General features: G+C 36.1%; 1 protein-coding gene across 6 annotated transcripts in view; it reads left to right on the top strand.

The window, feature by feature from the left end:
- UBR3 (ubiquitin protein ligase E3 component n-recognin 3) overlaps positions 1-16,014 on the top strand; it is a 244,688-nt gene that overhangs the window by 41,099 nt on the left and 187,575 nt on the right. For all 6 annotated transcript variants that reach the window (XR_005790352.1, XM_040475345.1, XM_040475340.1 and 3 more), the window contains exons 3-5: positions 838-996; positions 7,304-7,447; positions 7,983-8,032. Coding sequence is in view for 5 of the 6 variants with exons in the window: in XM_040475345.1 (XP_040331279.1) it covers positions 838-996; positions 7,304-7,447; positions 7,983-8,032 (353 nt within the window). In the remaining variant the exon portion in view is untranslated. The remainder of the gene's footprint in view (positions 1-837; positions 997-7,303; positions 7,448-7,982; positions 8,033-16,014) is intronic.

A 16,014-nucleotide genomic window follows, 5' to 3' on the forward strand; every position in this document is an offset into this window, starting at 1 on the left:
TGTCTATCATGTAGTAGGTACTGAATAAATGTTGAATGAAATTGATATCCCCTTTCCTGGACACACAGGCCCCCCCATTAGCTCCCTTATGATGCGTCTTCTTTGCCAATTTTATCTGAGCTCTAAATCTCATTATTTATTTCTTCCTTTAAGACTCAGTTTCTCTGAAAAATCACTTTTTTTCCCCCTCCTAAATATTCTTTTTCAGTTGCTGTACAACTTTCTTCTCTCTTCTTCCAGCTCTACTAGACATATCTTGTCTGGTATCTTAAAACTATTTTAATAAAAACATTCATGTTTATGAAAACAGTTATTTTTCATTTTGCTTGCTTTGACCTCCAGCTAACATGAGTTTGTATTTTTAGAATATGATAGAGGATGGGTTATTTGCTACACAGGTTTAAATTTAGAGCTGACATAATTTTGTTCTAATATTCTTACACTACTCTCAATATTATTTGGTTTCAAAATGTCTTGTTTTATTTTAGAGAATGATCTTACTTTTTCTTAAACACTAATTTTGAAATGATGTTATGATTACATTTATATATTTGGAAGTATAGGACCCTCAAATTGAATCCCTTTTAACCACATTAAATGCTTAATATCTTATGAAGTCATCTCTTTTCCCCATTTACCTTTTCTCAGAGAATTGAATTCTTGAGCAAGTCTACCCTAGGCTGGGCTCTGGGTGGAAAACTACCTTCTAAACTGAGTTCTTATATTAATTTTTTGATTATAAAATACTCTTACCCAAGTTGCTGTAATTTGAAAAGAATAAAATATTGTTATTCTTAGCAAAATATCTTAAAGGAAGTTAATTATATGTTTTTACAGCAGCCGATGTACCATCAGAAAAAGACCTTAACAAAGTTCTTCAGCTTTTGGAACCTCAAATTTCCTTTTTAGAAGATCTAACTAAAATGGGAGGAGCGATGCGGTCTGTTCTTACTCAGGTTTTGACAAACCAACAAAACTACAAAGATCTGACTTCTGGTAAGTAAAATGTTAGAATAGAAGAAAGAATTTATTTATGTTACTGTAATCATAAGAAATTGCGTATTTTCAAACTTAAATGTAAAATGTGGATTTTATTTCCCCATAGAATGCTAAAGCTGGACGTTATTAACTTGGAGTTAGCACTAGAACCCAGGTCCCTTCTAAGTTTTGGTGTGACATACTCATAATTATACTCCACCTCCCCTTCTGCAAACAGTAACAAAACTACTTCTGTGTCTTCATTTTTGGTATTCTGTACTTTTGGGTTATATTGCATAGAATTTTATAATAATGTAGAGTTTAAGTTAAAAACTTGGAATTGCTGACTATGTTTGTACATGATATATACTGTTATATAAAATAGTACAACAAATATTCAAAAAAATTTTTTTAACATTTATTCGTTTTTGGGAGACAGCAAGAACAGAGCATGAGTGGGGGAGGGGCAGAGAGAGAGGGAGACAAAATCCAAAGCAGGCTCCAGGCTCCGAGCTGTCAGCACAGAGCCTGACTCAGGGTTCGAACTCATTGACCACAAGATCATGACCCAAGCTAAGTCAGACACTCAATTGACTGAGCCACCAAGGTGCCGCAGTACAACAAATATTTTAAATAGCATTATTTTTGCTGGCTTATGAAAACATGCTTTGAAAATTGAGGTTTATCTTTTCCTTAGAGTGTGAAATTTTCATATGTATTGTAAACCATACGTTCTTCAGAGGTTGTCTTATCTGATATGTTTACTTTTTCAACAAATACTTATTAAGCACCTATTATGTACTTGGTTTGGGGGTAAGTACTGGAGCTTGGAGCAGGGAATTTAAGTAGTAAACCAGGTAATCCTGTCCCTGCCCTTATAAAGCTTAAGGACTGGTGAGTGAGATGGCATTAACAATTATATTAATACAGTATAGAAGGGAGACTTGATTTCACTGATGGGGAATGTGGGATGCTTCACTGAGGAAGTGATATTTAAAGTAAAACCTAATGGTTGAGAGAAAGTCATTTAGCTAGAGGGTGAGGGGGAATTGGGTGATAATGGGATGGAATTATATTCAAGGTGGAAGACATCCTCTGCTTCTGAGTGCTGGGCTAGCTCTTATGTCATAAACAACATAAAACTAGAAAAAATGTGAGGAAGCTGTTATTAGGCATTGTACAAAAGGCAATACAAGACTATAAACCTTTGAGAGAAAGGAAAACATGAGACAAACTCCACGATTGCTTTGAATATCTGTCGGGGGATAACTTCCTGACTGTAGTACAGCAAGCTGGCATTGAAGCAGAGTGTGGTTGTCCAAGTGAGCCAAGGAGGCAGAAATCACAGGTTAGGACAGCGGAAGCAGTTGGAAACTGGAATCTTTGGGGTAGAATACCAAGAGGTATTAGGGCAGATGAATGAGGGACCCCTGAAGGTGGTTGGCTGAGGACGGAGATCCACCTGTACAGTATGAGACTGCCTCAGGCTTACTAGAGAGTCACTATAGAGTGACTGCTATCGGGTTAAAAGCAGAATAGTGACATTAGAGGTTAGGCAGTTTTGGGAGACATTGGTGTTTCAGCCCAACCAGACTGGAGAGACCTTGTTAATACCCCAGGTATCTAGCTGAGACACCTTAGAGTAAGGTCTACCCTAGGTCAGATTTAATGAAGCCTAAAACCCTGGCAGATTCTGCAATGGAGACAGAATTTAGAGATTATTTCTGTCACTTAAAAAAATTTTTTTTAAATGTTTATTTATTTTTGAGAGAGAGAGAGGGAGACACACAAACCGAAACAGATTCCAGGCTCTGAGCTGTCAGCACAGAGCCGACAGGGCTCGAACTCACAAATTGCGAGATCATGACCTGAAGTCGGACGCCCAACCCACTGAGCCACCCAGGTGCTCTGTCACTTTAGAGGGCCTTTTGAGAACCTTAGGCTTTCTACAGACCTGCCCTTCACAAATTTTAAAACCAAACCTTCATGAGTTTGTGATCAGGCTATTAATTGAGTAGTCCGCTAAATTAAAATTGATACTCTTCAAAGGAAGATAATAGAATTCAGAATCTTCTATAATATGTCCTTAGAATGTCCAGTATACAATAAAAACTACTAAACATGCAAGAAAATAAGTTGTGCACTATAACCAAGAAATAGGGCAGTCAATAGAAATTGATCTTGAAATGGTCCAGATGTTGGATTTAGCAGATAAAGACATTGAAGCATCTATTGTCAATACATTCAATAAATTAAAGGAAAATCTGTTTAGATAACTAAAAGTAAATATGCTGTTAATGAGTGAAGAGATCAGGAATCTTAGCAAAGAAAAATAAACAAAAAGAAATTCTAGAACTGAAAATTAGTGTTGAGTGCAGTAATTGAGAAAATTTACTGGATAGATTTAGCAGCAGATTGGAGAGGGTAGAAGAAAGACTTAGTAAATTCGAAATCAGATTAATAGATCATTCTATCTAGAGAACAGAGAGAAAATACAACAGAGTTTTAGGGACCTGTTAGACTAAATTGGATCTAACGTGCCTATAATTGGAATCCCAGGAGGACAGGAGAGTATGAATGTGGCAGAAAAAAACATTAGAAAAAATCCTGACTAAAATTTCCCTAATTGGATGTAAAACATTGACTTACAGATCCAAGATGCTTAATAAACCCCAAATAAGATAAATATAAAGACTATCAGTCACACCTGGACACCTCCTAGATTCCATGTTGAAATATTTGTGGATGAGAATGAGCTTACTTTTTTAAAAAGGACTAAAAAAAGGTCTAGTGTTGAAATTAAATGAAGGTAGGGTGATAGTGACACCAATAAGGCTACCACATCAGGTTAGATCCATGGCTCTCATAGGCCATGTGATATTTTATGTGATATCCTGAATGTGTTGGGAATTCATGGAAATATATATATTTTAAATGTTTATTTTTGAGAGAAAGAGTGGGGGAGGGGCAGAGAAAGAGGATGACCGAGGATCTGAAGCAGGCTCTGTCAGCGCAGAGTACAATACGGAGCTCAAACCCACAAACTGCGAGACCATGACCTGAGCTGAAGTCAGACACTTAACCAACTGAGCCACCCAGGTGCCCCAAGCATGGAAATATTCTAAGCTTAAGAGTGACATGATCAGATATGTGTTTTGAAAAGATGATTTGCTGTTTTGCCAAAATAGATGGGAAGGGGCAAGAACAGAAAAGCTCTGCTATAGTAGCCTAGAGTAAAGATGATGGTAGCTTGTATTTGAGTTTTGGTGATAAAGCTGGAGAGAGATAAATTATACCTGGTGGTCTGTTATTCTTCAACCTTACGCTGAAACTCAACTGTTGTGAAAGAAAGCAGCAAGTTGTTCTTAATCATTGTAAGAATGTATACCTTAGGAAAGATTTATGGTAATTGCCTTCTTTTATTTCCACAATTCCTTTTTAATTATTTATTGAAATTAAAAAACAACACAACAGAAATGCTTGAGTGATTTTTAGTGATGGAAATCACATTAAATTTTGATCAAGAAGTTTAAAATTTGCAGTCTAGCTTCACTGCTTATCACTGCTTGCTTACTCACTGGCTGTGTTACCTTTGTAAGCCTCAGCTTCTTCACTTTTAAAAATGGTGATTATACATTCATTTTTCTCAGGCTTGTTGTGAAGGTTGGTAAAATACATTTTGTTATTTAAAAAGTATTACAGTATTACAGTATTAAAAAGTATTACACCTGGATGGCTCAGTCAGTTAAGCGTCCAACTCTTGATCTTGGCTCAGGTCATGATCTCGGCTCAGGCCATGATCTCGGCTCAGGTCATGATCTCACAGTTTTGTGGGTTTGAGCCCTGTGTTGGGCTCTGCACTGGCAGCATGGAGCCTGTTTGGGTTTGCACATGCCCACGCCCTTTATCAAAAGTAAACTTAAAGTATTACAAAAATTTCATCCCTCACGATTGAGAGAAATACATGGCTTTTATTACTCCGGAGACATGTAGTCATTTCTCATATAGGATGCTTAGAAGGTCTTTATTTTTTTTTTTTAATTTTTTTAATGTTATTTATATTTGAGAGAGAGAGACAGATCAGGGGAAGGGCAGAGAGAAAGACCAAGAAGACAATCTGAACCAGGCACCAGGCTCTGAGCTATCAGCACAAAGCCCAATGCGGGCTCGAACTCACAAGCCTTGAGATCATGACCTGAGCCGAAATCATGACTGAGCTACCCAGGTGCCCCAAAGGTCTTTATTCTTTATAAACTAAATGTAATTGTTTGTGTTACACTAAATGTAATTGTTTTTAATATTGGACTTGAACTGAAGGATAGATGTATTCCTCTCTGTTTTAATAAGTGCTAGAGTGTTTTTTTGTTTTGTTTTTTTGTTTGTTTTGTTTTTTGTCTTTTTTTAAACCAGCCCAGAGAGACATTTAAAAAACTAAACTAGGGGCTCCTGGGTGGCTCAGTCGGTTAAGCATCCCACTTCAGCTCAGGTCATGATCTCGTGGTTCATGGGTACGAGCCCTGTTTTGGGCTCTGTGCTGACAGCTCAGAGACTGCAGCCTGCTTCAGATTCTGTGTCTCTCTTTCTCTCTGCCCCTCCCCTGCTCATGCTTTGTCTCTCTCTCTCTCTCTCTCTCTCCCAGAAATAAATTAAAAAATATTTTTTAAAACAAAACAAGAAAACCCAAAACTGTTCTGGGGCACTTGGGTTCAAGCCCCACATCGAGCTCTGTGCTGTCAGCACAGACCCCGCTTCAAATCTTCTGTCCCTGTCTTGCGCGCGTGCTCTCTCTCTCAAAAATAAATAAATCTTAAAAAAAAAAAAAAACCCAAACCAAAACTGTTCTATTGCAATTATTCAGGCTAGCAAGGAGAGAAAATAGAGAAAAGCTCAACAAGTATTAAGTTCATTTATGTATTTTTATAATCAAGAGATTGAGGTCTTAATTTAAGATATGTAATTTGCCTAAGAGGTGTCCAGTGCCATGGTATTTTGGCTTTCAGACAGCGAATAATCTTTTTCTTTTATTTTTCTTTTTTAATTTTTTTATTAAAAAAATTTTTTTTAACGTTTATTTGTTTTTGAGACAGAGAGACAGAGCATGGACGGGGGAGGGTCAGAGAGAGAGAGAGAGAGAGAGGGAGACACAGAATCTGAATCAGGCTCCAGGCTCTGAGCTGTCAGGACAGAGCCCGACGCGGGGCTTGAACTCACAGACCGCGAGATCATGACCTGAGCCGAAGTGGGACGCTTAACCGACTGAGCCACCCAGGCGCCCCAATCTTTTTCTTTTAAAGAACTCTCAAAATAAATGTTTTTCTTTTACTGTTATTCCATGCTCCATAAATATATTAAAAAACAAAACAAAAATTGGCAATAATTAATAAGCCGCAATGCTAAAGTGAAAGTTCCAGGATTATGTAATTCTAGAACTTAAGGTTTTCAGTATTACTTGGAATAAATTAATTTTAACTGATACTTCTATAGAAATTATACTTTTATTTTTTATTTTTTATTTTTTTGACTTTTTGCATGGGATTGAGTTTTTTTTTTTTTAGAAATTATACTTTTAATTCTTGTGATAGAAAATGTGATGGAAGGGGCGCCTGGGTGGCGCAGTCGGTTAGGCGACCGACTTCAGCCAGGTCACGATCTCGCGGTCCGTGAGTTCGAGCCCCGCGTCGGGCTCTGGGCTGATGGCTCAGAGCCTGGAGCCTGTTTCCGATTCTGTGTCTCCCTCTCTCTCTGCCCCTCCCCCGTTCATGCTCTGTCTCTCTCTGTCCCAAAAAAAAATAAATAAAAACGTTGAAAAAAAAATTAAAAAAAATGTGATGGAAAAAGTTTGATAAAACAGAAATTAAGAGTAATCTCAGTTATAATGCTTGAACATTCCACCCGGGTATTATTTTATCCAGGAAGCCTTTCCTAAGTATTTTGCTTTGGGTTAAGTCTAGCCTGCACAGTACTGTGAGAGCACAGATTGTCAAGCCAAATGGTGAAGTCTAATACACTAAATTGTCATTTACCGGATTATCTGCCTTTCTCTGCCATGAGTTTTCAGGTTCCTTGAAGGCAGGAATTATACCCTTATTAATCTGTGTACCTCTTGTGCCTTGCTTATAATCTCTGGCATATTTTACATTTGTTACCTAGTAGATTTTATTATTTGTTATAAACATGCCGTGCAGTTTTGCCTGAAGCTGTCTTATATTATTCATTCTAGGGTTCTCCTGCCATTAGAATATTCAGCTCTTTTATACATATATTAGTTACTGAGGTTGCTTTACTTATATTTTGAATGGAATTTTTTTCTGATTTTAAATATTAGGTCTTGGAGAAAATGCTTGTGCAAAGAAAAGTCATGAAAAGTACCTTATAGCTCTGAAGAGCTCTGGACTTACGTATCCCGAGGATAAACTTGTATACGGTCTACAGGAACCATCAGCTGGCACTAGCACTCTGGCAGTGCAAGGTTTGTCTGTTTAATTTGAACAGTGGTGACTTTTCTGTGTTAAAACAGAAAGACCCTCACACTTGACTTGTTGTTGGAGAAATTTAAGTAATGTGTCATTCCTTGGTGGTAAACATGTAGAAGCAAGAAAGAATAGATTGGCCAAAGAAGAGAATACATTTCTTAAATGGAATTTGGTTGTTTATTTAAGCTTCTGTTTTTAACTCATGAAGAAGGTAGCAGTTGCTATTTAAGAGTAGCCCAAAACTTTAGTATCTTAATATTTTAGTAAACAATGATATAAAAAGAGATCCTTCTGAAACATTATTTGTGATGATTAAATCTGGATTTTCACTACAGATTTCCTTTGAAGTATAAACCTATATTAGGCCCAAATTTATTAAAGATAAATGTTGAACTCTCCCAAGATAACTGTGGGAATGAGTTGTCTTAATGTAACAAAACTTAGCTTTTTGTTTATGTCTCAGAATAATTTTAAAGTAAGGCAAAACGTAACAGCTATGAAGGAAAATTTTTTTTTTTTTCCTTTCCAAAGGTTTTGCGGGTGCAACAGGAACTTTGGGACAACTAGATTCTTCAGATGAGGTGACATTTAAAATTTAAAACTTTTTGCAAATAAAAGTTTTAGAACTGTATAGATTTGTGGATGTTATCTAGTTTAAATTTCTCATTTTGTAGACAAGGACACTGAAGCCTAGAGTGAAATAATTTAGCCAAGATTGCAAAGTTACTAGCTTTTTACTTCTGGTTTATAATTCATTTCTTTCTTCACAGTTCAAAAGTGGGAGATAGAAAGAGATAGCAATTTCTCCTAGGAAGATATCCCCATGTTGACCCAAATTATCCTATATACAATGAAATTGTTTTAAGAAATTTAGCTTAGTCTAGAACAGTGTATTAAAAGAGTATAAAATGTAACTGCTTAAAAAAATAAAATGTAACTGCTTTTCCAATTTCATAACAAGCTATACCTTATATGTTATATCTTATTTTAAAAAGCAGGGAAATGGGCTGTCAGTTTGAAATTTCAACTTTTATAGTACTTACTAGCCAAATAGTAGTGTTTATTAAATATGTCTGATAAATCCTTTAGAACATTCATATATTTTATTAATATACAGCTTATAAGGGATCAAATATACAAATATTTGTGTACAATTTTGATGCTTATGAAATTTCAATTTCACATTTTTCTAAAATTATACATTTAATGATTAAAATTTATTTATTTTTTGATGTTTGTTTTTGAGAGAGAGACAGAGAGAGAATGAGAGAGAGAGAGCATGAGCAGGGGAGGGACAGAGAGAGACACACACAGAACTGGAAGCAGATTTCAGGCTCTGATCTGTCAGCACAGAGCCCAATGCGGTGCTCAAACCCATGAGCCACGAGGCTCGAGCCCACAAGCTGTGAGATCCTGAGATGAGTCGAAGTCAGATACTTAACCAACTGAGCCACTCAGGCGCCCCAGTGATTAAAATTTAAAACCTAAAAATTGTGTTATATTAAAACATACACTTTTTCTTTGAAAACCCATTTTGATTTGAAAATATCACATGAACTAAGAAAAATATCCTTTTTGAAAACATGATTTCTGTTATTGATGTCTTGTAATTGATTTAATGCCTTATAATTTGAACTTCCTGGTAGTATTTTTCCCCTCTAAAAAGGCTCTCACAAAATGCAACATTTTATGGAGTCCCTTTTTGGACAGTTTCAAAGAGTTTTCAACAAATTGGAGAGACAATTTCATAGGCTGTTTACAAGTTTGACTCTGGAATTAGAGTGCCTGGGTTTGTTTCTGGCTCCTGTACCAATTAGTAGTGTGACTTTAGGCAAGTGTCCTAACTTCTCCATGGCTAAATTTCCTCTTCTGCAAAATGGAGGTGATAATAGTATTATTGCCAGGAGTTATTATGAGGATTGAATGAGTTCATATATGAAAGCACTTAAACTAGTGCCTGGCATATTGTGAACACTGTATATGTGTCTGTTAAATAAGTTAAAATAAAATCATAAAAAAATTAAATTTAGAATCATTGAAAATAGTGCAAATGGTTAGCTAAAACTTTTGTTTTTTTTAACTTTAAAGATAAGTTACAAAGAACATTGCTATAATGATGAATTGGAAAACTTGTATTTAAGATAGATTCTCAAAAGTACATATAAACATTATTCATTATTCCAACCAAAATAATAATAATTCCATTTCGAAGCTAGTGGAGGGGAGTGATGGAGGTAGGAATACTAATTGTTCTTATGTCAAAGAAGGAAGAGATTGGATAATAGACATGTGGTTTCAAATGACTTACTCTTCTTTCCATAAGGGCATTTTATGGGGAGGCAAAATGGCCTCTAAAAAGGCAAGATCTGGGAATACTAGGAGTTGAATATGAATGGGTGCATGGACATTTTTGGTTTAAAGCCAGCCAGATAGGAAAGGAGCCTTGTCTATTGTCAGTAGAAACTTTAGAAAATAGTTTCATAATGAAATGGTTTAGTGATGTTACAGAACACTTTTAAAGATAATCTAAACATTTTATGTGATTTAGAACAATAAAAACCTATACTTACGTTATATGATGGGATAAAATTTTCGTATTATTTTAGCATACCTAGCATTATGCATCTAACAGCCATGCTAATAATTCTGCTTTACTTCCATGAATTGAATTTGATTTCTGGGCATGTAGAAAACTGATGTTCAACATAGATCCTTTTCCTCTGCCTAAGGAAAGTAGTAACAGTCATTTTGTCTTGGCCTAAACTCTCCAGATTGCCTTTTTAAACTGCCAGGGGAGATTTTAATTGTATATAACTGCATTACAATAACACCGTATTTTATGGTAGGGTGCTAGAAGGAAATCCTTTTGTGTATGTGTGTGTGTGGGGGGGTGGGGGTGGAGAGAGAAGTAATTTTTGCGGGGGTATCAGAGGATTTGAAATATGGCTTTTCTTTGTTCATTACCATTGCTTCTAGTCTGTCCTTACATCTTCTGTTCCTCTGTTCTTTCCTCTTGGATTCTTTGTTTCAGCAACTTTTTGTGTGTGATATGGTTTTATTACAATAATATATAATATTTTGTTCCTTCATTATGATTGTGTGTCAGTGTGAGTATCATATTAAAAACATCTTGATGGTGACAGCTTCGAAATACTTCATTTCTTCTATCCTCAAAATACATCATTTTTTGAGAGTATCTGAGAAGAATTACTGTTAGAGCATGTGATACATATTTAACTTATGTATTTAAAAGTACTTTAGGGGCGCCTGGGTGGCGCAGTCGGTTAAGTGTCCGACTTCAGCCAGGTCACGATCTCGCGGTCCGTGAGTTCGAGCCCCGCGTCAGGCTCTGGGCTGATGGCTCAGAGCCTGGAGCCTGTTTCCGATTCTGTGTCTTCCTCTCTCTCTGCCCCTCCCCTGTTCATGCTCTGTCTCTCTCTGTCCCAAAAATAAATAAACGTTGAAAAAAAAAAAATTAAAAAAAAAAAAAAGTACTTTAGACTTTTTCACCTTTAAATCACATTTTATAATTAAAATTTTAATCTCTTTAAAAGTACTTTTTGTAATTTACATATTTTTTTTAGTTTATATATTTTCTAAATATATATGTTTATTATATTTTCATAAAAATGGGGTAATTCGGGCATTCGCAGACTTAAAGAGTTTCAAGTGAGTTGTTTAGCTGGAAGTGCATTGAAGGGCTATGTATTTTAGTTTTTCTTTAAGAGAACCTTGGGCTTTAGAGTTAGGAAGACCTTAGTTTGAATTTTCTTTCATAATCTCGCTCTGCTTTTGCCAGGTTATTTAACTTCCGAACATCCATTTTCTCTTGGAGAAATGAAGGTGATTATGTTAGGATTAAATGGGATAATGTATAACGTACCTATCATGGATTAGACATAGAGTAGACTCTTGATAAATGTTTTTGTCTGAGTACTTCATGTGAGAAGTGGTTCAAATACATGAATTTTTGAGCTGTTGTGGGTCATATTATATACATTTCTATTTATTGTTCCGGAGGAAATAGTTTGCTAAAGCATGTTTTAAAAGAATGAAGTTTATTTTTATTTTTATATTTATTTATTAAACACATTTTATTTTTTTCATATTACCTGTCAAATTTTCTTTGGCAAATTTACCCCATATACCAAACATTCAATTTAGAGCTTAGTTTATATTTATATAACTGAGTGCCATTCACCAAGATACCTTTCTCTAACCCCTAATGGTTTATTTATTTATTTATTTTTTATAATTTACATCTAAGTTAGTTAGCACATGGTTCAGCAATGATTTCTGGAATAGATTCCATAAGTCCCTTACCCATTTAGCCCATCCACTCCTCCCCTAACCCCTCCAGCACACCTCTGTTCTCTATAAGAGTCTTTTATGTTTTGTCCCTCTCCCTGTTTTTATATTATTTTTGCTTCCCTTCCCTTATGTTCATCTGTTTCGTATCTTAAAGTCCTTTTATCAGTGAAGTCATATGATATTTGCCTTTCTCTGACTAAATGCACTTAGCATAATACCCTCTAGTTCCAGCTGCGTAGCTGCAAATGGACAAATGAAGTTTATTTTATTTATTTATTTATTATTTATTTATTTAATTTTTTTTTTAACGTTTATTTATTTTTGAGACAGAGAGAGACAGAGCATGAACGGGGGAGGGGCAGAGAGAGAGAGGGAGACACAGAATCGGAAGCAGGCTCCAGGCTCTGAGCCATCAGCCCAGAGCCCGACGCGGGGCTCAAACTCACGGACCGCGAGATCGTGACCTGAGCTGAAGTCGGACGCTTAACCGACTGAGCCACCCAGGCGCCCCTGAAGTTTATTTTTAAAAATTTAATTGAGATATTACCTAAATAATGCACAAATATATTGTAGTTGTTTTCCAGACAGTTCAGATAGAGTAAAGGTCCTTTCTCTATCCTCACTAGCACCAGCTCTTCTTTGGGTAACTACAGTTAATAGTTTGGATGTCCTCGACAGACCTTTTTCCATGGAGTTAAATAACCATATGTTTACAGAAATGTGTGTGTGTGCATGTGTGTAAATAAAAGGTGTTGTGCTATTTTATGGCCTTCTTTTATTTACTGCAAAGTGTATTGTGTAGATCCATCTTTGTCAGTACTGTTCTTTCCATTTGCTGTACAGTAATCTGGAATATGAATAAACTACAGTTTGTCCAATCATTTCTTTAATTTGCAGTTGTTTCTTACAAGGTGCAGTACTTACATCTCTTTTTATGCAGATGTGCAGATAGTTTTCTAAGGTGGAATTGTTAAGTCACAGGATATGCATATCTTAAATTTTAATAGATTATATTTTTCTGATTATAAAAATCACGCATACTTAAAATGAAAAATGTAGAAAAGTGTAAAAATAAGATCATTACTTAGGACTAATTGTAGAAGAGTTTTAGTAATAAAGTCAAGAAATTTCCTATTTTAAGATTATAATCACAATTTTTTATATAAAAACACTTATTTTTATTGATTTGTATACCACAAGGTCTTTGCTTTTTGGTTCTGAACACATTTTCAAATCTTGAGCTGGAAACAGAAAAATCAGGGGCTCTTGGGTGTCTCAGTCAGTTAAGCATCCAAGTTGATCTTGGCTCAGGACATGATCTCATGGCTTGTGAGATCGAGCCCCACATTGGGTTCTGTGCTGATAGCATGGAGCCTACTTAAGATTCTCTCTTTCCTCTTCTCTGTGCCTCTCCTCCACTCACGTGAATTCTGTCTCAAACAAACAAACAAAAAAATAGAAAAGTCATATAGTACAACAAAAACAAAAATGAGAATTAGGAAGGGGCACTTTGGTGGTTATAAAAATTACTAATGCTAGAGCTAAAAGAAACCTGAAAGTGCATTTTGCCTAACTTTCTTATCAATGAAGAAGCTGAATTCCATGGAAATAACAGGTTCACTCAAGCTAGTGAATTTCAGCTCTAGTTAGTAGAGTTGGAAATGGACTCTAGGTCTTCTGTCTAGTTGGTTTAGAGTTCTTTCTATAAAGCAGATAAACTGCTGATTAATTACTATTACTGTGCAGCAAATTTCTCCTAAACTTTGTGGCTTAAAACTGTTCTTTTTCTTTTTCCTTACAATTTTATGACTCGGGAAATTGGGAACTTTATAGTTTGGCATTTCTCACTTGGGTTACCTCATGCAATTCTAGTTAGTTATTGCAGCCAACAACTAACTGCATTGCAACTGTAGTCATCTAAGGCTCAGCTGTGGTAGAGATATAAGGTGGTCACTGACAGGCCTAGGAGTTGATTGCTGACTGTCCCCAGGGAACTCAGCTGGCTTTTCATTGGAGTGACTACCTGTGGCTTCTCTAGCATGGGGTCTCAAGTTGTTACATAGTTACTGGCTTCTCCCAGATTGAGCAGCTGGGGAGCAGAATCTGTACAGGCTTTTCTGAGCTAGCTTTGTAAGTTACAGTGTCCTTTCCAGCTACATTTTATTAGTTGTGAGTTGTGAAGGTGGGCCCAGAGTCAGTGGGAGGGAACATAGATCTCACCTTTACAGGGAGGATATCAAAGAATTTGTAAACACATGTTTAAAACTTCCGTAACCATGATGTGATGTCTGCCATTGTTTTCCCTGGATTCTCTTGATATCCAAAATAATGACTAACAAACCAACAATTGATTATAGATTTTTCCATCTATTCAGTCATTTTTTTTTTTTTTGGTTGGAAAAACTATCACATGATAATGAAACACCACTGCAATCAGAAATGACTTTTGTAGGAGTTTTCCTTAAGTGTAATAGTTACTGTGGTACATCAAGAAAATGAAAGCTTATATTTACGATTATAAGACATTTTTTTAAAAGGTGATGAAAAAGAATGAAATCTTGCCATTTGCAGCAACGTGGATGAAACTGGAGGGTGTTACGCTAAGTGAAAGAAGTCAGTCAGAGAAAGACAGATATCATGTGATTTCACTCATATGTGGAATTTGAGAAACTTAACAGATGACCATAGGGGAAGGGGAGGAAAAAATAAGTTACAGAGAGGCAGACCATAAGAGACTTTAAAAAAATATATGTATTTATTTTTTATTAACTTGTTTTATTTTTTATTTTTTAAAATTTATATCCAAATTAGCATATAGTGCAACAGTGATTTCAGGAGTAGATTCCCTAGTGCCCTTTACCCATTTAGCCCATCCCCCCTCCCATAACCCCTCCCATAACCCTCAGTTCTCCATATTTATGAGTCTCCTACGTTTTGTCCCCCTCCCTGTTTTTATATTATTTTTGTTTCCCTTCCCTTATGTTCATCTGTTTTGTCTCTTAAAGTCCTCATATGAGTGAAGTCATATGATTTTTGTCTTTCTCTAATTTCACTTCGCATCATATCCTCTAGTTCCATCCACGTAGTTGCAAATGGCAAGGTTTCATTCTTTTTGATTGACGAGTAATACTCCATTGTATATATATACCACATCTTCTTTATCCATTCATCCATTGATGGACATTTGGGCTCTTTCCATACTTTGGGTATTGTTGATAGTACTGCAATAAACATGGGGGTGCATGTGTCCCTTCGAAACAGCACACCTGTATCCCTTGGGTAAATGCCTAGTAGTGTAATTGCTGGGTCGTAGGGTAGTTCAATTTTTAGTTTTTTGAGGAACTTCTATACTGTTTTCCAGAGTGGCTGCACCAGCTTGCATTCCTAGAGAGATTCTTAAATACAGAGAACAAACTGAGGGTTGATGGAGAGTGGTGGAGAGGGGAAAATGGGTGATGGGCATTGAGGAGGGCACTTGTTGGGATGAGCACTGGGTGTTGTATATAAGTGATGAATCACAGGAATCTACTCCTCAAGCCAAGACTACACTGTATGTCAAGTAACTTCACAAATAAATTAAAAAAAATTATATTTACCTTTGTGAACTCTTTTTTTTTTTAACTCTGTAAAGGAGAAAGTTGATGAAGGGATAAGATAGAGTATGATAGAAGAGTACCTAGATATACATTTTCTTGAACAAATACCTATTTATGCCATTTCAAAATTTCATTAAGGCTTTTAAAGCTATATTACATTTTTTTTTCCAACCATAGGCACAAATGGTATATTTGCTTTTACTATTTATATTTGAAATTTAATGAAGACCTGGGTATTATTTAAGGATTGGAGTTTCTACACTCTTATCCTACAGGCCCATGAGATTATTGAGCAAACTCTTTTCATGATTTCATTCTTGTAACTTAACAAATGGTATGAAAAGACAGGATGAGAAGAGAGCAGTGATGTTTTAATTACTACTATAGAGAAGTGATTATAACAACTAAAAATGTTTTAAGAATTTAGAATTGGAGAGACTCTAGAGGTAAGGTACTCTTAACCACTTTGTTTTAAAAATGAAGAAACAGGGGCGCCTGGGTGGCACAGTCGGTTAAGCGTCCGACTTCAGCCAGGTCACGATCTCGCGGTCCGTGAGTTCGAGCCCCGCGTCGGGCTCTGGGCTGATGGCTCAGAGCCTGGAGCCTGTTTCCGATTCTGTGTCTCCCTCTCTCTCTGCCCCTCCCCCGTTCATGCT

Source organism: Herpailurus yagouaroundi, unplaced genomic scaffold, assembly GCF_014898765.1.
Source record: "Herpailurus yagouaroundi ecotype Mexico unplaced genomic scaffold, PumYag 140, whole genome shotgun sequence".
In the NCBI taxonomy this organism is placed as follows: Eukaryota; Metazoa; Chordata; class Mammalia; order Carnivora; family Felidae; genus Herpailurus; species Herpailurus yagouaroundi.